The following is a 23,939-nucleotide window of genomic DNA, read 5'->3' as shown; positions in this document are numbered from 1 at the left end:
CAAATGCCTACTTGAAAAAGTAAGCAAGCTGTCTTCCAGTTAATAGGATCGAAGGCTAGATCAGCTGGAGTAAGAAAATTCAATTTCTCTTTGAATGTCACAGATTGTTTTATTACACTGACAACCTAAATCTAAAATTTAAAAACATGGTGAAAAGGCTGGGGAGACAAGTCTCTTCTTGCCTGAGGCTATGAGGTTCCAAGTTCAATCTTTAGCACCAACATAAACTCTAGGGGAAACAAAAAGCAAAAAAACAAACAAAAAGCCCTGTAAAAGATTTTAGGACTGGGAGTCAGGCGGTAGCGCAGCGGGTTAAGTGCAGGTGGCGCAAAGCACAAGGACTGGTGTTAAGGATCCCGGTTCGAACCCCGGCTCCCCACCTGCAGGGGAGTCGCTTCACAGGCGGTGAAGCAGGTCTGCAGGTGTCTATCTTTCTCTCCTCCTCTCTGTCTTCCTCTCCTCTCTCCATTTCTCTCTGTCCTATCCAACAACGACAACACCAGTAACAACAATAATAACTACAACAACAATGAAAAACAACAAGGGCAACAAAAGGGAAAATAAATAAATGTTTAAAATATTTTCAACAAGATTTTAGGTTTACTCTATAATTTCTGCATGTAGGAAACTACAGATGGACACTCAATTATTCTTCCCTTTTTAACTTTTTTTTTTATGAAGGGGGAGTCAGTCTAGGGGATCAAGGCAGGGGAACCAAAACACCCAAAGCTCCCTCTAATGCAGTAAACCCAGGTCACACACACGGCACGGCAGTACACTATGCAAAGGAGTTATTTTGCTAGCCTCCCTTTTGAACATCTCTCACTAGACTACTGAAATCTTTTGTAAATTCTCCCATGACAGCCACTAAAGATGACAGACTCCCTGAAACAGAAACTAAATTAAGAACTTCAAAAAATGTGCCAAGCCCCAGACTCCTTGTTGAGTCATGACTATTAAACTTTGAAGGAATCTTTCCCTCCAAACTGATGAGCAGGGTAATCTACAGGAGCCACAGAAGACATCCAGGGGGCTTGAGTAAGAGTGAAAGCCTGCCTTTTGCCTCTTGCCCCAACTCTATTAGAAGAGCTTGGGAACCTGCAACTCCAAGATACACTAAAAAAAAAAAAGCTTTAGATGCCACTCAGCACTTCTGGGTGTGTGGGGGCCTGGCTGAAACTAGCAGGAAACAGAAAGCTCCACAAGGAATTACCCAAACATGTCAATTTTAGTTAAGCCAGGGAGGCGGCTCAGTGGTAGAGCACATGCCTTGCATTGAGATAGTGGGTTCAATCTCCCACTCCACGTCTGGCATTTCTCACTCACAACAAAAATATATACATGGGCTGCAGAAAGTGAATAACTGCTATGTAAAAGACTCTTGTGCCTCAGGACCCAAGGTCTTAGGTTCAATCTCCAGCACCACCAGAAGCCAGAAGCTAGGCAGTGCTCTGGGGTGGGGTTGGGGGAGGATACAAATAGAGATATGTAGATACACACACTGGGATAAGAGTATCAAAAAACAGGCAGTAGTGCAGCGGGTTAAGCACACATGGCACAAAGCACAAGGACCAGTGTAAGGATCCCAATTTGAGCCCCCAGCTCCCCACCTGCAGGGGAGTCACTTCACAGGCAGTGAAGCAAGTCTGCAGGTGTCTGTCTTTCTCTCTCCCTCTCTCTGTCCTATCCAACAATGACAACAACAAGAATAACTACAACAATAAAACAACAAGGGCAACAAAAGGGAATAGATAGATAAATAAAGTATCAAAAAACAGAGACATGAATAATCTAATGCTGTGGGGATAGATAGCATAATGGTTATGCAAACAGACTCTCATGCCTGAGGCTCCGAAGTCCCAGGTTCAATCCCCTGCACCACCATAAGCCAGAGCTGAGCAGCGCTCTGGTTAAAAAATAAATAAATAAATAATGAATAATCTAATGCTAAAGGATGGACCATAAATACATTAGTCATGGGAAGAGGGAGACTGCTAGAGCATGTGAAAGACTGGCAAAAGAACTCAACTGGATAGTACCCTAGTAATCTGCCATGTGTAAGACCCAGGTTTGAGCCTGGCCCTCATTGTATTAGAGGAAGTCTCAGTGCTGTGGTTTCTTTCCCTCTCTGCTTCTCTTTCTCTCTCTCTCTCTCTTTTGCTTCCAGGGTTATCACTGGGGTTCAGTGCCTACACTACAAATTCACTACTCCTGTGGCCATTTTTTTTTTTCAATTTCTTGGATAGGACAGAGAGAAATTGAGAGAAGAGGGGAAGATAGTGAGAAAGAGAGAAGGACACTGGAGGCTTGAACTGGGATCCTTGTGCGGGTCCTTGCTCTGCATCCTATGTGCGTTTAACTCAGTGTGCCACCGCCCGGTCCCTCTGCTTCTCTTTCTCTATCTGGAAAAGTCATCTAGGAAAGGTAAAGCCCTGGGGAGGAAAAATAAATACAAATCAACTCAGCTTTTATCAGGAACTGCTACAGGCAACAAGCAGGCTGGCCTAAGCATTCAGTATTTAGACACGGCAACTTCCATGGTGAGAGGCACACTGGGTTTTTCACTTTATCATTGTCAAATATATGTAAGTGGTAAAATATACACATGTAACACACACACACACACACACACACACACACACACACACACACACGTTACCATTGTAGTCACACCACCCCCTCCCCAGATCTTCCATGAGACTTCACAACTGCATACTTCCACTGCTTCCTGGCAGACACTTTACTCTTCGCACACAGAAGTTGGGAGGCTGGGAGAGAGACACAGAGCAGAGACACCACAGCCCCACTCCACTGCTCATGAAGCTTACCCTTTGCATGGGGAACCCATGTAGCAGTCAGGGGCTCAAACCCAGGTCTTTGCACATGATAAATTATGCATTCTACTAAGTATGTTATCTCCTGACCCCCAACTTTGGTAATTTTAATTGTCTATACCTATTTTAATGGGGGGGAGGGCCACACACCCAACAGAATGCACATATTTTAATGAGACAAGAAGAGTGGATGGGAGGTGGTGCACCTGGTTGAGCGCACATATCGCAATGCACAAGGACCCAGGTTCAAGACCCCCTGCAGAGGGGAAGCTTCACAAGCAGTAAAGCAATGCTGCCAGTGTCTTTTGGTCTCTCCCTCTCTCTCTCCCTCTCTCCCCTATCTTCCCCTTCCTTCTTGACTTCTCTCTAGCTCTATCCAATAAATAAATTATATATATACATTTAAAATAAAAGAGAGAGTGTGTTCTGGGAGGTGGCACAGTGCATAAAGCATTGGGGTCTCAAGCTGGAGGTCCCGAGTTCTATCCCCAGCAGCACAAAGTGATTTCTGGTTCTTTCTCTCTCTCTCCCCCTACCTTTCTCATTAATGAATAAATCTTTTAAAATAAAAATAAAATAAAGAGATACAGAGAGAAAGCTGAAGACCAGAGCACTGCTTACCTCTGGGATATGGTGGTGCTAGTGTTAGGGCTTGAATCTGGAGTCTCAGAGCCTCAGGAATGAAAGTCTTTTGTATAACCATTACACTACCTCCCTAGCTCCACTGTATGTTCAGTATACAATTCCAAGGCACTAACCACATTCACAATGTTTATAGGTATTATCACAACTTATTTCCATATCCCAAACAAAAACTCTGTACCTGTTAAACAATTACTCCTTGTTGCCTACTCCCACTCCCCTCTTCTCTTCAGCCCCATAACCTCTCTTCTACTTTATTTCTAGAATTTGCTACTCTGTGACTCTTTTTATAATTTTATTTTTCCTTTTTGTTGCCCTTATTGTTGTTCATCATTGCTTTTGTTATTATTATTATTGCTGTCATTGTTGTTGGATAGGACAGAGAGAAATGGAGAGAGGAGGGGAAGACAGAGAGAGGGAGAGAAAGAGAGACACCTGCAGACCTGATTTCACTTAAGAGTCACAGAGGGAGCCGGGCGGTGGCGCAGCAGGTTAAGCAAACATGGCGCAAAGTCCAAGGACCAGCATCAAGATCCTGGTTCGAGTCCCCGGCTCCCCACCTGCAGGGGAGTCGCTTCATGGGCCTGGTGAAGGTCTGCAGGTGTCTATTTTTCTCTCCCTCCCTCCCTGTCTTCTCCTCCTTTCTCCATTTCTCTCTGTCCTATCCAGCAATGACGACATCAATAACAACAATAATAACTACAACAATAAAACAAAAAGTGCAACAAAAGGGAATAAATAAATATTTTTTAAAAATTTAAAGTCTACAACAACAAGGGCAACAAAATGGGAAAAAATGAGCTCTAGGAGCAGTGGATTCGTAGTGCAGGCACCGAGCCCCAGCAATAACCCTGGAGGCAAAAAAAGTCAAGCTGGAGCAGTCTGGGAGGCAGTACCTTAACTAAAGCATGGGACTTACAAGCACGAAATGCTGGGTTTGATCCTTGGCATCACACAGACCGGGGTGATGCCCCTATTCTCTCTTTCTCCCTCCCTGACAAATAAATCTTTAAAAGGAGGAAGAAAAGGAGGAAGAAAGCTGGCTGCGGCTGTTAAGCCTGGGCAAAGCCCCCCACCCCCCACCCCCCACCCCGAGAGAGACTGTTTTCTGCAGGAGCATATTAAATGGAGGCTGTGGTGTTAACTCCCAGAGTTCTTCCACTGAGGACCAATCTGGGTGGGTCTGTGCACTAGACCCAGAGAGAAGCGCCAATGTCAGAAACTCAGGAGCACCCACCATGGTGGGGTGGAGGGGGGTACTGGGCCACAAGAGGTACTGTGGGTTTTGGAGGTACTGACTGGTCAAGTCTCTTAAGAAGAAAGTATTATATTCTTCCCAGGTCTCACAAGAGCCTGAGCCTCAATGGCCACCACTGTCCTCCCTGCTCCAGCTGCCAAGAGTGACAAGACACACACACACACACACACACCAAGACTGCTGAGCAAGAGCGGAAACAGACATTTTCCATTAAGTTGGCCCAGTGGGATCTGCTAATCTATCAGTCTCATTCCCCATGGCAGCCTCTGCTTATCTCCCCAGGCCTGGTTCTGACAGACTCCCTCTCCAAAAAGCAATCACTAGTTGCCAGGGCCAGGAGCCAAGGAGGAAATAAAGACCCAAGAACAGGCTCCCAACTCTAATCGCTATGCATCTCCTCTGCTATCAGCCCAATTGTCCGGATTCATCAACCTTCTTTGATCTCAAGCACCTTCCGTTTCCATCTGCCCTTCAGTTTGGACATCATTCTCTCTCCCACTTGTGCATTCCTCCTTTTATCACTTTCATATCCCTGGGTTCAAATATCACGGCTGGGCTGCAGTGAGAGCTCAGTCTGTGTAGCACCAACTAGCACGGCCGAGGCCTCAGATGTCAAAGGTTCAACCCTCTATACCATATAGGCCAGAGCTGAGCAGTGCTCTCACCCGAGCCCTTCCCTTTCTCTGTCATAACAGATGAATAAACCCTTAACATGCGCACATAGTATCTGGTGTCTGGGGCTGTGGAACAGCTTGGATTATGTGCTGCTTTGCCATGTGCCTTTAACCCTTGGGTTAAAGCCCAGCCACCATAACATTGAAGGAAGTTTTAGTGCTGTGGTCTCTTTCACTCTCTCTGCCTGTCTTCTGTTTATCTATGTAAAATAATAATAACAGTAATAATTCAAGGTCTACAACATCCAAACTGTGTGACTCTAGGTAAACCACCCTGTCCTGCATAGCACTTCCTCATCTATTAATACAAGCCTTAGCTAGCTTACAATGAGCACAGTGTATCAGACACTACTCAGGCTCCCCACAAGGGGGAGCACTCCTCCCCTCCACTTACCATCTAGGACTAAATGCAACAGTAAACTATTTTTAATCTTTATTTATTTGATAGACACAGCCAGAAATTGAGAGGTGAGGGGGTGATAGAGAGAGAGAGACCTACAGCACTGCTTCAACACTCATGAAGCTTTCCCCCTGCAGATGGGGACAGGGTCTCAAACCTGGGTCCTTGCGTACAGCAACATGTGCACTCAACCAGGTGCACCGCCACCCGGCCCTTAAACTTTTTTTATATATTTTATTTATTTTCCCTTTTGTTGCCCTTTTTGTCTTTTTATTGTTGTTGTAGTTATTATTGTTGTTACTGATGTCGTCGTCATTGGATAGGACAGAGAGAAATGGAGAGAGAAAGGGAAGATAGACAGGGAGAGAAAGATAGACACCTGCAGACCAGTTGCTTCACCACCTGTGAAGCAACTCCCCTGCAGGTGGGGAGCCGGGGCTCGAACCAGGATCCTTATACTGGTCCTTGTGCTTTGCGTCACGTGCTCTTAACCCGCTGCGCTACCACCCGACTCCCCAGTAAAATTCTCATTATTTGGTTAACAGAAATGCCCAAAGTGAAACCTCAACCTGAGTTTCAAATTTTCCACTGAGTAAAGTCCAGATATCCTAAAATGTCTATTTGCTTTGGAATGTACATAACATGTAAGAAAATTCAGACTTTTCTAATTTTGGCTTCTGTAGGGGCCAGGTGGTGGCGCACCTGGTTAACACACAAACTAATTTTAGCTTCTGTACCTTAATTTAAAAGCCGGCATTCCCTTAGCCCACAAAATCTGCAGCCAGCCAATGTTTGAAGGGAATTTAAGTTGAAGCCAGAAAAGAGAAGGGACAATGACCCAATTTAGGGACCATTCCTAATTCCTCACCCCCATTCAAAACAATATGTTGTGATTTTGCAACAATCTAGAAACAGACTCTGGTGCCTCACAGTCCCCTGACTGGTGGAACATTAGGGGTTGAAGAACTGAGCAGGCGCTAGTGAAAGAGCTCATCTGAGTAGTGTCCTGTGCTCCCCCCAGGTTCTGGTCCAGCCTCCACTCCCCCATGGATGGAGCCTCTGTGCTATGCTTCTTTCCCTGTTTCTCTGTCTGAAACAGTCAGCCCACAGTGGTAAAGCCCCACCTCTAGGCTTTACTTTGTTATCATTATTTATTTAGGAGACAAGAAGAATGAGGAAGAGGGAATCAGAGCATCGCTCTGTCACATTTGCCAGGGATCAAACTCAGGACCTCATGCTTGAAGAGTCCACCACATCAGCCACAAAGTCACTTTCTAGGCCACACCTCTAGGCCTTTATACATGTGGGTCCTGAATAAAGCCTGATGTGTTCATCCCGCCCCACCCCACCCCTTTCTTTGGTTTCCTCCTACTTATCCATCTTGTCTGTTTAGACTTCATCCTGTGGAGGCCTCTCCAACCTCCAGACTGGATCAGTGCCCAGCAGGTGTGTTCCCATGGCAGCAGCTCTATCACAGTTCCGCTCTGACTTGGCCTAACATCTATTTTCCTCATCCATCCCCTCCAAAGGACTATAAATGCCTCTAGGGGAAGGTCTAAAATGTTCACTCACGGGGCCAGGTGGTAATGCACCTGGTTAAGTGCACACATTACAGTGCACAAGGACCCGGGTTCAAGCCCGTGGGCCCCACCTGTTGGGAGGAAAGCTTCATGAGTGGTGAAGCAGAGCTGCAGGTGCCTGTCTCTTTTCCTCTCTATTCCCCTCCCCCTCTCAATTTCTCTGTCTCTATCCAATAACAATAAAGTTTTTTTTTAATGTTCATTCACTGGACTCTTGCCTCCTGGCATACTGAGGCAACTCAATAGTTAATAAAATTTCAAATGAGTCCAGGATTAGGGCCAGAAAGACAGTACAGTGGTTCTGCAAAAGACACTCATGCCTGGGGGCCCTGAGATCCCAGGTTCAATCCTTAGCACTACCATAAGCCAGAGCTGAATAGTGTTCTAATTAATAGTGTTCTAAACCAGATTTCTACATCAGTATCAAACCCGAAAGGGAAATTATTTAAGGAAACCTAATCTCATCCTCAAACATGAACTGAGTGTCAACTTAGTAGGAAAGAGTTTAGAGTAAGTGGGTTTTAAAACAAGAATGGGTACAGTTACTTATCTGATGAAGTGCCAGAGAATGAACCCAAGCACAGTACAGCTAAGCTGCCTCCCTTGTCCAAATTGTACTATTTTTTAAGAGGAGATGAAAAGACGTATTTGGAAGGCAGCCGGTGGTGCACCTGGCTGAGCGTGCGCATTACAGTGTACAAGAGCCCGGCTTCAAGCCCTCAGTCCTGACCTACAAGGGAAAGCTACTTGAGCAGTGAAACAACACTGCATCTTAAATGTCTCTCTCCCTCTCTATATTCCCCTTCCCTCTGGATTTCTCTGTCTCTAGCAAATGAATTATTTTTTAAGAAATGAAAGAAAAGACACCTCTGTTTTACAGATTTATTTATCAATGAGAGAGACACCTAGAACACTCTGCAGGTGCAATGTTGGGATTCAAACCCAAAACCTTACGCCTGCAAGTCCAGTGCTCTACTCTACTGTGCCACCTGCTAGGCCAGACCCAGAACACTTATTTTCTGAAAGCAGAGTGGGAGATACACATAAGCACTGCTCCACCACTCAGGGAGTTCCTTTGGTGCTATTCACGGTACTCCATGTGGTGCTGGGGATTCGATTTACTTGCTGTCACCTCCTGTCCCAACAGGAGCATACCAGCTGGACACAATGGAGGTCACAGGTTAGATCCCTGATACCACAATATGCTGGGCTGAACAGAGTTCTGGTCTCTTTCTCAATAAAAGAAAATAAAAATGAACATCAGCTTCATTAGTAGCCTTGAACTCTTAGGTTACCTTTCCACAGGAAGTATGTGTTCAGAGAACAAAAATATCAACTTAAACTAAACAAAATGGGAACTGGCCCAGCTTTATTTTAACAATCCATGTCACCTGAGAATGTGGTGAATTACACTTACAAAAAAGGGAGAGGGAGTCGGGCGGTAGCGCAGTGGGTTAAGTGCACTTGGCACAAAGCGCAAGGACAGGAGTAAGCATCCCAGTTCGAGCCTCTGGCTCCCGACCTGCAGGGGAGTCGCTTCACATGCGGTGAAGCAGGTCCACAGGTGTCTGTCTTTCTCTCCCCCTCTCTCCATTTCTCTCTGTCCTATCCAATGACAGCATCAACAACAACAACAACAATAAAACAACAAGGGCAACAAAAGGGAATAAATGAATATTAAAAAAAAAAAAAAAGAGGGAGAGTCGGCATCCTCAGAAAGGACTACTAAGGACACAGGAATGCACCTTCCACTATCATTAGGGAAGGAGGCAGGCTGGCTTAAAGTGCCACCTTCCCCACAGGTGACAATCAGGTGGAGAAAAAGTTTAGGGAGAAAAAAGGGAAGAGGAGCAAAAAAGAGAGAAAGCCCATGTCCTCCTATCTCATTCAAAGACTCCCCTGTTCCAGGTCACAGTAAGGCCAAGGTAAGTGTCGGCAGAGTGACAGAAGAGAGGGTCGGTTTGTTTTCTGGCGTCCAGACTTAGAAGTGACACACTCAGGTGAGAAAAAATGAGGTGCAGATATGAACGAAGGTTTGGGGGCTGGGGATATAGAACTGCAGTAACACACTGCATTTGCATCCCTGAGGCCCCAAGAGGTTTCAAGTTCAATTCCCAGTATCACCATAAGGCAGAGATGAGAAGTGCTCTATTATAGCTGTCTCTCTCACTAAAATAAAATGTAAAAAAAAGGGGGGGGCCGGGGGCGGGAAGAAAGCTTACCTAGTAGAGCACACACTTTACCACGCATAAGAACTGGGGTTTGAGTCCCTAGCTGTCACCCTGTGACAGAAGTAGTGGAGCAGTGCTGTGGTGCCTTTCTTCCTGTCTCTTCCCCTCAGTAGGGAGTGGGAGGGAGAAGACTACTACAGGGTGAGGTAGAACTGTGCAGGGGCAAGACTCACTGAAAACCTTGCAGGAAAGAAAAAAAGAAAGAGTGGTCGGGAGGTGGCACAGTGGATGAAGCATTAGACTTTTAAGCATGAAGTCCTCAGCACATGTACAGACTGATGTCTCTCCTATCTTTCTCATGATAAATAAATAAAATCTTTAAAAAAAAAAAAAAAGGAAGGAAGGAAGGAAGGAAGGAAGGATGAAAGAGAAAGAAAGAGGGAGTCGAGCGGTAGCACAGCGGGTTAAGCACAAGGACCAGCGTAAAGATCCAGGTTCGAGGGGAGTCGGGCGGTAGCACAGAGGGTTAAGCGCACATGGCACAAAGTTCAAAGACCAGCAGAAGGATCCCGGTTCCCCGCCTGCAGGGGAGTCCCTTCACAAGCGGTGAAGCAGGTCTGAAGGTGTCTGTCTCTCTTTCTCTCCCCCTCTGTCTTCCCCTCCCCTCTCTATTTCTCTCTGTCCTATCCAACGACAAGAATAACTACAACCATAAAACAAGGGCAACAAAAGGGAATAAATACATTAAAAAAAAAAAAAAAAGATCCAGGTTCAAGTCCCACCTGCAGGGAAGTCACTTTACAGGCGATGAAACAAGTCTGCAGGTGTCTGTCTTTCTCTCCCCCTCTCTGTCTTCCCCTCCTCTCTCCATTTCTCTGTCCTATCCAACAACAAAAACATCAAGTGACCTCTGGGGGGGGGGGGGTTTACTTCGCAAGCAGTGAAGCAGATCTGCTACCTTTCTCCTTCTCTATCTCCCCTCCCCTCTCATTTCTCTGTACTGGGAGTCGAGCAGTAGTGCAGCTTGACTAAGCGCAGGTGGCACAAAGCGCAAGGACCGGCATAAGGATCCCGGTTCCAGCCCCAGGCTCCCCACCTGCAGGGAAGTCGCTTCACAGGTGGTGAAGCAGGTCTGCAGGTGTCTGTCTTTCTCTCCCCCTCTGTCTTCCCCTCCTCTCTCCATTTCTCTCTGTCCTATCCAATAACAACGACATCAATAATAACTACAATAATAAAACAAGGACAACAAAAGGGAATAAATAAATATTTAAAAAAAACATTAAGGGAGTCAGGCGGTAGTGCAACGGGTTAAGCGTACGTGGTACAAAACTCAAGGACCGGTGTAAGGATCCGGGTTCGAGCCCCCAGCTCCCCTCCTGCAGGGGAGTCGCTTCACAGGTGGTGAAGCAGGTCTGCAGGTATCTTTCTCTCTCCCGCTCTGCCTTCCCCTCCTCTCTCCATTTCTCTCTGTCCTATCCAACAACAACATCAATAACAACAACTACAATAGAACAAGGACAACAAAAGGGAATAAATATAAAAAAAATTAAATAAATTAAAATACACACACACTTATACATATAGTCCATATGAGTTCATTCAGAAATTTAGGTAGCAGTCTGTGCTAAGATTTGTTTTAACCACTAAGAACATAACAGTGATAAATAAATTAATTAAAAAAAAAACATACCAGTGAATTAAATAAACACTATTATCTTGCCTTCTTGGTGTTTGTGTACTAGTGGAAGGGAAGGTGAATAAAATATATGTGAGACAGTATATATGTGAGTGCTGTGGCAAAAAATAGAACAAAGAGGGATGAGGAGGAGTAGGTAGGAGGCTACAGTGGCCATTTGTCACAGGTTCAAGCCCTGCCCCCACTGTACTACTGACAGAAACTTTGGTGCTATGGTGAGAAAAAGAGAGACACCACAGTACTGTTCCCCTACTAAAACCAAAGCACTGCTCAGTTCTGGTTTATAGTTGCTAGGGATTGAACCTGGGCCTTTGGTGTCTGCTTTTTTTTTTTTTTCCCTTTCTGCCTCCAGGGTTATCACTGGGGCTCAGTGCTAGCACTACCAATTCACTGCTCCTGGAGGTTATTTTCCCCATTTTGTTGCCCTTGTTGTGGTTACTGTTATTATAGCTGTTGTTGTTGTTGGGTAGGACGGAGAGAAATGGAGAGAGAAGGGAAAGACGGGGAGAGAAAGACACCAGCAGACCTGCTTCACCACTTGTGAAGCGACCCCCCCCCCCCTGCAGGTGGGGAGCTGGGGGCTTGAACTGGGATCCTTATGCTGGTCCTGGTGCTTTGCGCCACCTGCACTTAACCCGATGCGCTACCGCCCAGTCCCCCATATCTGTCTTTTTACTTATTATTTTTGTAAGTATTTACTTATTTATTCCCTTTTGTTGACCTTGTTGTTTTATTGTAGTTATTGTTGTTGCTGAATAGGACACAGAGAAATGGAGAGAGGAGGGGAAGACAAGAGAGGAGGAAAGAAAGATAAGACACCTGCAGACCTGCTTCACCACTTGTGAAGTGACTCCCCTGCAGGTGGGGAGCCAGGGGCTCGAATTAGTATCCTTATGCTGGTCCTTGTGTTTTGCGCCACCTGTGCTTAACCTGCTATGCTACTGCTCGACTGTGGTCTGGGAGATGGCGCTGTGGATAAAGCATTGGATTCTCAAGCGTGAGGTCCTGGGTTCGATCCCAGGCAGCACATGTACCAGAGTGATGTCTGGTTCTTTCTCTCCTATCTCTCTCATAAATAAATTAAAAATTTGGGATGCATTGGATCGACCTTCTCGTGGTGCATCCCGTGAGTACCCATTCATTGGGGAAACTGACGATCCTTCCTAGCCGACTGAATCCACATGGATCCCAGTCACTTTCAAAGCCAGCAACAAGCAGCTCCTGACAGCTTTCAACCTGACCTGTTGACTGGCTACGGAAGAAGGGCAAACGCTAGAAGAAGAACTGCTCGACTCCCTTTTACTTATTTTTAACCAGAGCACTGCTCAGCTCTGGCTTATGGTGGCGTGGGGGATTAAATCTAGGATTTTGGAGCCTCAGGCATGAGTCTCTTTGAATAACTATTATGCTATCTTACACCCTCCCCCACCCCATATCTGGAAAAAAAGAAAATCAGCCTGGATCAGTAAAGTCCCAATGATGGCTAAAATAAATAAACACATAGGCAAACAAGCTGGGAAGTTTTTTTGCTGTTTTTTGTTTGTTTGTTTTGTTCTGTTCTTTGTTTTTTATCAAGAACAAGTCTAAAAAAGGTAATGGAAAAAATACCAGGACGCTGGAAGGGAGAAGAGCTGAGCTGAGGGACCAGCCAGTACAAAGAAGGGAAATGACCCCTATCAGAGTTGAAGGTATGAAAAAAAGCAAAGCAAGACTGAGCGGATCTCAGGTGAGGCAAGAACTGACCAAAGAACTTTCCAGAAGAGAAAGAAAAGAACTAGGGTGGAGGTAGATAGCATAATGGTTATGCAAAGAGACGCTCAAGTCTGAGGCTCCAAAAGCCCAGGTTCAATCCCCCCCCACTACCATAACCAGAACTGAGCAGTGCTCTGGTAGAAAGGAAGAAGGGGAAGAAAGGGAAGGGGAGGAAAAGAAAGGTTTCCCAGTAACTAAAACATGACCCACCCCTAAGCCTAAGGTATACTTTATCCTCTAGAAAAGGACTTCCATCTCCCAGTCCTAACATACAGAAAACAGGATTAAGCTCCGCTGTCTCTTCTAGCAATTGTATCCAGGGTTTGACAACCTATGAATGAATGAATGAATGAATGAATGAATGAATGAATGAATGAATGAATGAATGAATGACTGTGAGTGAGCCAGAGGCCTGAAGCCCAGACACACCGGCCTTGGAATCTCTCCCTGCGTTTGCCAGGTAGGAGCGTGCACGCCAGACACCTGTTCCTCATCTGTGAAAATCAGAATGTTCTCTCCTAGAGCTCGGCAATGATTGAAGGGCCAGTGCCGGATAGAGTTGGCAATCAACAAATCCTCACTTTCTCTCCTAAATCTCAAAATAAAGCCAGGAGTCCGAGCCTTCTCCCTCGGGTCCAGAAGTTCTTAGGTTCTGAGGCAAAGGCTGGGGTGGGGGGGGTCTGTCACTTCTTCGAGTGCTACATTTTATCCTGTTTATCCCGGCCTGCGAGGAGGACGTCGGAAGGGGGTGCGGAACCAGAGCCCCCGGGCAGGGATGCCGGGAGGGCGTCTTGTGGGGCAACCAGCTTCCAGCAGCCCGCATGGGCGAAAACCCCAACAACTCCCCGGTCTTGTCTGTCTGGGAATCAACAGAAGCGATCGGAGCGGAGTCCCGGCATCCCTGCCTAGCAGTCGGCCCTACAGCTCAGCCTTCGCCCGAACCCGGTGGTCAATTTGGGGTGTCGCACCCCACCCCCATACTCACATCCCCCTTATGCAGCTCCGGCGCCGCTATCTTCACCGGCTCTGTCCTCTTCTTTGGCTTGGGAAGCCCCAGGGGGGGCCCGGCACCGCCAACCGGGGGCGGCAGGCTGAGGCCGGGACCTCGGGGCGCGGGCAGCCCCAGTCCCAGACCCTCCCCGACTCCCGCCGCTTCCGCCGCGCTCACGCCGGGAGGTGGCGGGAAGCCTCCCAGGCCGAAGGGCAACGGGGGAGGAGGCTGGAGCCGGGGGTCGCCGGTGGGCGGGGGCAGCAACAGCGGCGGGGGGAAGGCTGGGGCCAGCATCTGGGGCAGCGGAGGCAAGAAGGCCGGACCTTTGGGTGCAGGGAGAGAGGCAAACAAGCCCCCCAAAGTGGGCCCAGACGTAGGGGCCGCCGCCTCCTCCTCCTCCTCCTCCGGCTCCGGCTCGGCCTCATCCGGCTCGCTCTCATCGCTGCTGGCGTAAGCAACCAGCGACATGGCGCCTCCCGCTCTGGGGAGCCCTTGCCGGCAGAGCGGGCCTACTAGAGACCGGGGATGTCCAGAGGCCTGGTGGGCCCCGCCACTCGGCGGGGCAGGCAACCGAAACGTCCGCTTTCTCCGTAGTCTAAGGCTAGCCCTCGCAGAAGTCTATGGCCACGGTTGATTTCCACCGAATACGACTTCCCTCTCCACTTAAGCTCCTAGTTCCGAGCAACAACACACAGCTAATGGCCGCCGAGTGACTCCGCCTCCTCCGCGCCGCACCAATATGTGAACTACAACTCCCAGAGAATACTTTGTCGACAGCCCCATTCTTTGTGACAGGGAGCTCGGTACAAGGCACGGCGGGAGTTGTAGTCCAAGGAAGAATTCCGGGAAGCGCAGAACCACAGGAAGAAACCCGCCTCTATAGTGAAGGTTGCTGGGACAAGTAGTTTTCTAGAGGTGTCCCGACAACCCCTCGGAAACTACAAGTCCCGGGAGCCACCGGGATAGTCACAGAGCCGGCCAGGAGAGCATTTCGGTACTTGAAGTTCTCTGGCGTAACAGCTTGGACGCGAAGGTTTATGGGAAATGTAGTGCTCTGAGGAGTTGCTTACGATTTCGGGATGAGAGGAAGTCTGGGAAGTTGGCGGATTACGAAAATAATTTAAAGGGGACATGATCTGTAAATGCGCGGATAGAGGTGCAAAACCGGGTAAGGTGTCCCTTATCCTGTAATAAGACATACACCACCGCCATCCCAAAATCCCAGGGTCTGAGAGATCTGTAGGAAGTTGTGCTGTAGGCAAGAAAGAAACCGAATTTCAGGCATAATAGATATCTGAGGTGGTCTGAGAGGTGGCGCAGTGGATAAGGCATTGGACACTCAAGCATGAGGTCCTGAGTTCAATCCCCGGCAGCCCATGTACCAGAGTGATATATGGTTCTTTCTCGCCTATCATTTCTCATGAATCAATAAATGAAATTTTTAAAAATAATAATAGATATCTGAGATCTAAGGTCCACTGTCATGAGCCATAGAAAGCTAAATACACATAGAATTTGGTTTTACTTTGTCACTGAGATCAAGGTCCACTGTCATATGCCATAGAAAGCTAAATACACATAGAATTTGGTTTTACTTACTTGTTTATTTTTTAAGATTTTATTTATTTATGAGAAAGATAGGAGGAGAAAGAACCAGACATCACTTTGGTACGTGTGCTGCTGGGGATTGAACTCAGGACCTCAAGCTTGAGAGTCCAAAGCTTTATCACTGCGCCACCTCCCAGACCACTGTTTATTTGTTTACCAGAGAACTACTCAGCTCTAGCTTTGGGTGGTGCTGAGGATTGAATCTGGGACTTTACAGCTTCAAACATAACAGTCATTTTTGCGGGAATTGAGTGGTATCGCAATGGGTTAAGCGCACGTGACTCAAAACGCAAGGACCCATGTAAGGATCCGGGTTCAAGTCCCCGGCTCCCCACCTGCAGGGGAGTCGCTTCACAGGCAGTGAAGCAGGTCTGCAGGTGTCTATCTTTCTCTCCCCCTCTCTGTCTTCCCCTCCTCTCCCCATTTCTCTCTGTCCTATCCAATAACAACGGCATCAACAATAACAATAAAAAACAAGGGCAACAAAAGGGAAAATAAATAAAATATATTTTTAAAAAAGTTTCAGTCATTTTTGCATCACCATTATGCTATTTCCCCAGCTTGTCATATCAGCTTTTGCAAAAAAAAAAAAAAAAAAGGGGTGGGGGGGGAGGGAGAACTTTACTGCCTCTAAACACATGGCAGGTGACAGACCAATGATCTAATCAGCCTCCTTTTGCTTCTTTGTTTGCTTTAAAGCATATTGATAAAGGTACTCAGGAACTACTATTTTGTCCTTTGTTATTATTATTCCTTTTTGTTGCCCTTGTTGTTTTATTGTTGTTGTTATTGATGTCTTCCTTGTTGGATAGGACAGAGATAAATGGAGAGGAGGGGAAGATAGAAAGGGTAGAGAAAGATAGACACCTGTAGACCTGCTTCACCACCTGTGAAGGGACTCATTTGCAGGTGGGGAGCCGGGGGCTCAAACCCGGATCCTTACACTGGTCCTTGAGCTTTGCGCCACATGCGCTTAACCCGCTGTGCTACCGCCCTACTCCCTTTATTTTTATTTATTTTAATTTATTTATTTTAATTTATTTATTTTTTTAACTGGAAGTGGGTTTGGGGATAAATAGGATGGAGTCTTGATTTCTGGATCACAATGGGCTTACTTTCCTTATAGTAAGTCTTAAGCCATGGTGCTTGCCTTGCAGGTTCAAAACAAGCAGGAGCAAGGATAGGTATGAGTTGTTGTTGTTGTTTTTTAATATTTATTTATTCTATTTTTGATACAGAGATGGAAGAGAGAAACACCAGAGCACTGCTCAGCTATGGTTTATGGTGGTGTGAGGGATTGAACCTGGGACTTTTTTGTCTTTTTTGGAGCCTCAAGCAAACAGTTATGTTTGCATAACCATTAAGGATCCCGGTTCAAGCCCAAGGCTCCCCACCTGCAGGGGAGTCGCTTCACAAACCGTGAAGCAGGTCTGCAGGTGTCTATCTTTCTCTCCACTCTCTGTCTTCCCCTCCTCTCTCCATTTCTCTCTGTCCTATCCAACAACGAAGACATCAATAACAACAACAATAAAACAACAAGGGCAACAAAAGGGAAAAAAAACAAACAAGGGCAACAAAAGGGAAAATTAATTTTAAAAATTAAAAAAAATTACTAAATCAAAAATAAACCAATGGGACTACATCAAATTAAAATGCTTCTGCACAGCAAAAGAAACCAATACCCAAACATAGAAACCTCCCACAGAATGGAGAGGATCCCATGCCATACATCAGACAAGAGGCTGATAACCAAAATATATAAAGAGCTCACCAAACTCAGCAACAAGAAAACAAATGGGGAGTCGGGCAGTAGCGCAGTGGGATATGTGCACGTGGCACAAAGCGCAAGGACCTGCGTAAGGGTCCCAGTTCCAGCTCCAGGCTCCCCATCTGAAGGGGAGTCCCTTCACAGGCTGTGAAGCAGGTCTGCAGGTTTTATCTTCTCTCCCCCTCTCTGTCTTCTCCTCCTCTCTCCATTTCTCTCTGTCCTATCTAACAATGATGACATCAATAACAACAATAATAACTATAACAACAATAATAACTATAACAACAATAAAAAGACAACAAGGGCAACAAAAGGGAAAATAAATAAATAAAAATTTTTAAAAAAAGAAAAAAGAAAACAAATGACCCTATCCAAAAATAGGAAGAGGATATAAACAGAATATTCTCCATAGAAGAGATGCAAGAGGCCAAGAAAAATGAAAAAATGCTCCAAGTCTCTGATTGTCAGAGAAATGCAAATAAAGACAACAGTGAGATATCACTTCTATCCTGTGAGAATGTCATACATCAGAAAAGGTAACAGCAGCAAATGCTGGAGAGGGTGTGGGGTCAAAGAAACCCTCCTACACTGCTGGTGGGAATGTCAATTGGTCCAGCCTCTGTGGAGAACAGTCTGGAGAACTCTCAGAAGGCTAGAAATGGACCTACTCTATGACCCTGCAATCCCCCTCCTGGGGATATATCCTAAGGAACCCAACACATCCATCCAAAAAGATCTGTGTACACATATTGTTAGCAGCACAATTTGTAATAGCCAAAACCTGGAAGCAATCCAGGTGTCCAACAACAGATGAGTGGCTGAGCAAGTTGTGGTATATATACACAATGGAATACTACTCAGCTATTAAAAATGGTGAATTCAGCTTCTTCACCCCATCTTGGATGGAGCTTGAAGAAATCATATTAAATGAGATGAGTCAGAAACAGAAGGATGAATATGGGATGATCTCACTCCTAGACAGAAGTTGAAAAACATGATCAGAAGGGAAAACACTAAGCAGAACTTGAACTAAAGTTGGTGTATTGCACCAAAGTAAAAGATTCTGAGGTGGGAGCAGAGTTCAGGTCCTGGAACATCATGGCAGAGGAGGACCTAGTGGTGACTAAATTGTTATGTGGAAAACTGGGAAATGTTACGCATATACAAACTATTGTATTTTACTGTTGACTGTAAACCATTAATTCCCCAATATAGAAATTTTAAAAATTTAAAAAAGAAAGAAAGAAAGATACAGACAGGCCAGTTCAGCTCTGGCTTATTGTGGTTCAGGGGATCTTTCTTTTTTTTTTTTTTTTTTTGCCTCCAGGTTCATTGCTGGGGCTCTATGCCTGCACTATGAATCCACTGCTCCTGGAGGCTATTTTTCCCATTTTGCTACCCTTGCTGTGTTTGTTGTAATTGTTATTGTTGTCATAGCTGTTGTTGGATAGGACAGAGAGAAATGGAGAGAGGAGGGGAAGACAGAGAGGGGGAGAGAAAGAGAGACACCCGAAGACCTGCTTCACCGTTTGTGAAGTGACTACCCTGCAGGTGGGGAGCCCGGAGCTCGAACCGGGATCCTTAGGCCGGCCCTTGCGCTTTGCGCCATGTGAGCTTAACCCACTGAGCTACCACCCGACTCCCGGCTGTTCTTTTCCTTTGTCCCCAAGGCTTCACTGGGGATTCATGCCTGCATGAGTCCACAACTTCCACTGAACTATATTCTTTTTTCTTTTTTTTCTAGATGGGGAGGGGGTGAGAGTCAGAGAGGGAAAGAGAATCAGAGAGAAGTAGGAGAGATACCATGAATGGCACCACATGGGCCAGAGTGATGTTCTATCTTAAATAAATTTTATTTGTTTATTTTATTTTTTTTTAATTTATGCCTCTAGGGTTATTGCTGGGGCTCGGTGCCATCACTATGAATCACTGAGCCTGGCAACCATTTTTTCCCCATTTTATTGCATAGGACAGAGAGAAATTAAGGGGGGGATAGAGAGGGAGAAAGACACCTACAGACCTGCTTCGCCTCAAGTGAAGTGCTCCCTTGCAGGTGAGGAGCAGGGGCTCCAATGGGGGGTCTTTGCACTTAGTACTATGTGAGCTTAGCCTGGTGCATCACTGCCAGTCCCCATTGTTTGTTTGTTTATTTATTTTACTAGAACATTGCTCCTCTGGTACTGGAAATTGAACCTGGGACCTCAGAGCATCAGGCATGAAAGCCATGTGGTAAAAGGGTTCAAATCTGTGTCATACACATAGCAGTGTGGGCAGCCTACCTGCTGAGCTATCTCTTCAGACCCCACGACTTACTTTTATGTTCACATATGCTTACATAGCACCTTTATATCGTTGAACCCAGGGCTTCACACATGCAAGGCATTTATTCTGCCACTGAGGTATATCCCATGCCCCTGTGATGATTTTCTCTTTTTTTTTTTCCTTGCCTCCAGGGTCATTGCTGAGGCTCAGTGCCTGCACTATGAATCCACAGCTCCTGGAGGCTATTTTTTCCCTTTTGTTACCCTTGTTTATTTTTTTATTTTTTATTTTTTTTACCAGAGTACTGCTCAGCTCTGGCTCATGGTGGTGCAGGGGATTGAACCTGGGACTTTTGAAGCCTCAGACCTGAAAGTCTGTTTGCATAACCATCATGCTATCTACCCTCACCACCTTGTTTATTGTTGTTGTTGCTGTCGTTTTTGTTGGATAGGACAGAGAGAAATCAAGAGAGGACGATGAAAAGACAGGGAGGGGGTGAGATCTGCCTCACCACTCGTGAAGCGGCACGCCTTGCAGGTGGGAAGCGGAGGACTCCAACCGGGATCCTTATGCAGCCCAGTGCACTTAACCCACTGCACTACTACCTGCTCTTTTTTATTTCGTTACCAGTTTTGTCTCGGAAGCCAGTGCTTGCATGGCTCCACCACTCCTGGTGGCCATTTTTCCTTTTTTTTTTTTTTTTTTTGCCTCCAGGATTATTGTTGGGGCTCAGTGCCTGCACCATGAATCCACTGCTCCTGGAGGCCATTTTCCCCCCTTTTGTTGCCCTTGTTGTTGTAGCCTTGTTATTATTGTTATTATTGATGTCGTTGCTTGTTGGATAGGACAGAGAAAAATGGAGAGAGGAGGAAAAGACAGAGAAGGGGAGAGAAAGACACCTGCAGACCTGCTTCACCGCCTGTGACTACCCTGCAGGTGGGGAGCCAGGGGCTGGAACCGGGATCCTTATGCCGGTCTTTGCACTTTGCGCCACGTGTGCTTAACCCGCTGCCCTACCGCTCGACCCCCCTCTTTCCTTTTCTTTAGATAGAAAAATAGAGAGGGGAGAGACACCACAGCACTGCTCCATGGCTTGTGAAGCTTAACACCCCCCCCCCCCCCCCGCTGTAGATGCTCCCATGCAGTGACTAAATTCAAAGCCAGGTCTTTGAACCTGGCAATGTTTGTACCCTGCCAGTTCCATGATTTATGGTTTCCTTTCAACATTATATTCTTCAGATCCACCCATGTTGAACATGTATGTTAATTTGGGTTGCATTATTTCTCTGTGGTTCAGGGAGAAAACTCACCTAGTAGAGCACAGACCTTACCATGTAACCCCAGACTTGGGACCCAGTACTACAAGGGAGCAGGGAGCACTACAGCACTGGGGGAAACTCAGTGGAGCAGTGCTGCGGTCTTTCTCCCTATTTTTCTCTTTCTATCTGAATAATAATAATAAAAAAAAGTCTCCCTGGGAGTGTAAAATAGCACATGCAGGAGACCTTAGCTGTGTTATATAGAAATATATATATTAAAAATGTAATATATATAAATGTAATATATATATTTTTTTTTCACACACACACACAGGAATGACGCCTCAGCCCTGGAGTAACGTGTTGGCAGAAATGACTTTTCAGTACTGCTGCTGTCAACTGCCCTCACAGAAGCCACAATCACCCTCCCCCATGGGCCCAAGCCTGCTCCCCAATGAGTGTGTGGGTGGGGTGGGGAGCTGTCACTAGGGCCCAATCTTATTCAGAAAAGGTGCAGAAAAGTTTCTGTGTGCCTCCCCCCAGCTCTCTGTCCCTGGAACTTCAGAGGCAACAGCACTAAAAGCATTCAACCCCAGAGTCCGGCGGTACACGGTGTTAAGCGGTACACCGTGTTAAGCACACGTGGCTCAAAGCGCAGGATCCCGGTGGAGTCCCCAGCTCCCCACCTGCAGGGGAGTCGCTTCACAGGCGGTGAAGCAGGTCTGCAGGTGTCTATCTTTCTCTCCCCCTCTGTGTCTTCCCCTCCTTTCTCCATTTCTCTTTGTCCTATCCAACAATGAAGACAGACAACAATAATAACTACAACAATAATAATAAAAAAACAAGGGCAACAAACAGGGAATTAAAAAAAAGAATAAATAAATTCAGGTTCAATCCTCTATACCGCCGTAAGCCAGAGCTGAACAATGCTCTGGTTAAATAATAATAATAATTAATAATAATAATAATAATTTGAAAGAGAGAGACCTGCAGCACTGTTTCACAGCTTGTGAAGCTTCCCCCTTGCATATGGGGAGGGAGGGCTTGAATTCAGGTCCTTGTGCATTGTAACATGTGGGCTCAACCAGTTGGGCCACTGCCAGTCCTCCACTGGTTCCATATTTACATGGCCTGACCATATACGAAAGTGAGTGGGAGGAGTCTGCTAGACTAGCTTTGCAGTCTGCAGCAGAGAGCAGCAGAGTGGAGTTCTCTTCCAGTGGTGGAAAAGTAAGATCTTAAATGGCCAGGGGGAGGATTAGTAACAGGGTAAGTGAATGAAGAGACTGTTTATGTAAGGAGTGTTGCATTAACACCTCAGAAAAGTCTCAGAGCAAGAGGTGTTGTCCTCTGTTAGCTTGTATACAAATGGCAAACTGTTAGGTTGTACACCTGAAACTAAGGTCATGTATGTCAATTATTCTTTATTTTTTAAAATATTTATTTATTCCCTTTTGTTGTCCTTGTTTTATTGCTGTAGTTATTATTGTTGTTGGATAGGACAAAGAGAAATGGAGAGAGGAGGGGAAGACAGAGAAGGGGAGAGAAAGACAGACACCTGCGGACCTGTTTCACCACCTGTGAAACAACTCCCTTATAGGTGGGGAGCCAGAGGCTCAAACTGGGATCCTTACGCTGTTGCGCTTTGAGCTACTTGTGCTTAACCCCCTGCACTACCACCCGACTCCTGTCAATTATACTTTAATATTTTTTTAAAAAATAGTGCATTTAGCTAGGAAGACAGCACAGTGGTTCTGCAAAAAGACTTTCATGCCTGAAGCTCTGAGGTCTCAGGTACTATCCCTAACACCAGCATAAGTCAGAGCTGAGCAGTGCTTTGGAAAATGATAATGATGGTAATAATAATAATAATAACAATGATAATACACTAGTCCACTCAAATATTTTTTTCAAACTGGTTTATTATTGAGACCCAGGACTTGTTTCCCTTGTTATTTATCATTGTTTTTGTTGTTGCTGGATAGGACAGAGAGAAATGGAGAGAGGAAGGGAAGACAGAAAGGGGGAGAGAAAGATAGACACCTGCAGACCTGCTTCAGCACTTGTGAAGCAACCCCCCTGCAGGTGGGAAGCCGGTGCCTGGAACCAGGATCCTTATGCTGGTCCTGGCCTTTTGTGGCATGTGTGCTTAAGCCACTGTGCTACTGCCCGGCCCCTGTATTTTTTCTTTTTATGTTTTGATGTAGCATGAGAGACAGAGGGGGATAAGAGACAGAGAAGAAAGACCTGTAACACTACTCCACTGTCCACTGCTTGTGAAGCTTCCCCAACCAGCAGGTGGGGCTTGAATCTGGGTCTTCATACATGGTAATGGGTGTGCTACCACCTTTCCCTTAGTTTATTCAATTCCTTTTTTTTTTTTTTTGTCTCCAGGGTTATTGCTGGGGCTCAGTGCCTGCACCATGAATCCACTGTTTATTTTTTCCTGCTTTTGTTGCCCTGGTTTTATTGCTGTAGTTATTATTACTGTTGTTATTGATGTTGTTGTTGTTGGATAGGACAGAGAGAAATGGAGAGAGGTGGGGAAGACAGAGAGGGGGAGAGAAAGATAGACACCTGCAGACCTGCTTCACCGCTTGTGAAGTGACTCCCCTGCAGGTGGGGAGCCGGGGGGTAGAACAAGGATCCTTGCTCACATCCTTGAGCTCCCCGACATGTGAAGCACCCAGTGCGCCATCACCTAGCCCCCTTATTTTATTTTTTATTGGGGGATTAATGTTTTACAGTTGACAGTAAATACAATGGTTTGTACATATACAACATTTCTCAGTTTTCCACATTATTTTATTTTATTTTTTGCCTCCAGGGTTATTGCCAGGGCTCGGTGCCTGCACCAGGAATCCACTGATCCTGGAGACCATTTTTCCCCCCTTTTGTTGCCCTTGTTGTTTTATTATTGTTGTGGTTATTATTATTGTTGTTGTTGTTGCTGTCGTTGGATAGAACAGAGAGAAATCGAGAGAGATCAGGAGACAGAGAGGGTGAGAAAAAGTCGCTGTGAAGCGACTCCCCTGCAGGTGGGG

General features: G+C 46.0%; 1 protein-coding gene across 2 annotated transcripts in view; it reads right to left on the bottom strand.

Moving 5' to 3' along the window:
* The window catches only part of PRCC (proline rich mitotic checkpoint control factor), a 38,989-nt gene extending 24,256 nt beyond the window's left edge, over nt 1-14,733 (bottom strand). The window contains exon 1 of one of the 2 annotated variants that reach the window (XM_060201636.1): nt 13,993-14,733. In XM_060201636.1, coding sequence (XP_060057619.1) covers nt 13,993-14,466 — 474 coding nt within the window. In that variant the 5' untranslated portion in view covers nt 14,467-14,733. The remainder of the gene's footprint in view (nt 1-13,992) is intronic. The other variant, XM_007535530.3, reaches the window with a different exon arrangement.
* Between the last annotated feature and the right edge of the window lie 9,206 nt (nt 14,734-23,939).

This window comes from Erinaceus europaeus, chromosome 11 (assembly GCF_950295315.1).
Source record: "Erinaceus europaeus chromosome 11, mEriEur2.1, whole genome shotgun sequence".
Lineage (NCBI taxonomy): Eukaryota > Metazoa > Chordata > Mammalia > Eulipotyphla > Erinaceidae > Erinaceus > Erinaceus europaeus.
Note: the sequence above shows the minus strand (reverse complement) of the source record. Positions and strands in the feature narration are given on the sequence as shown.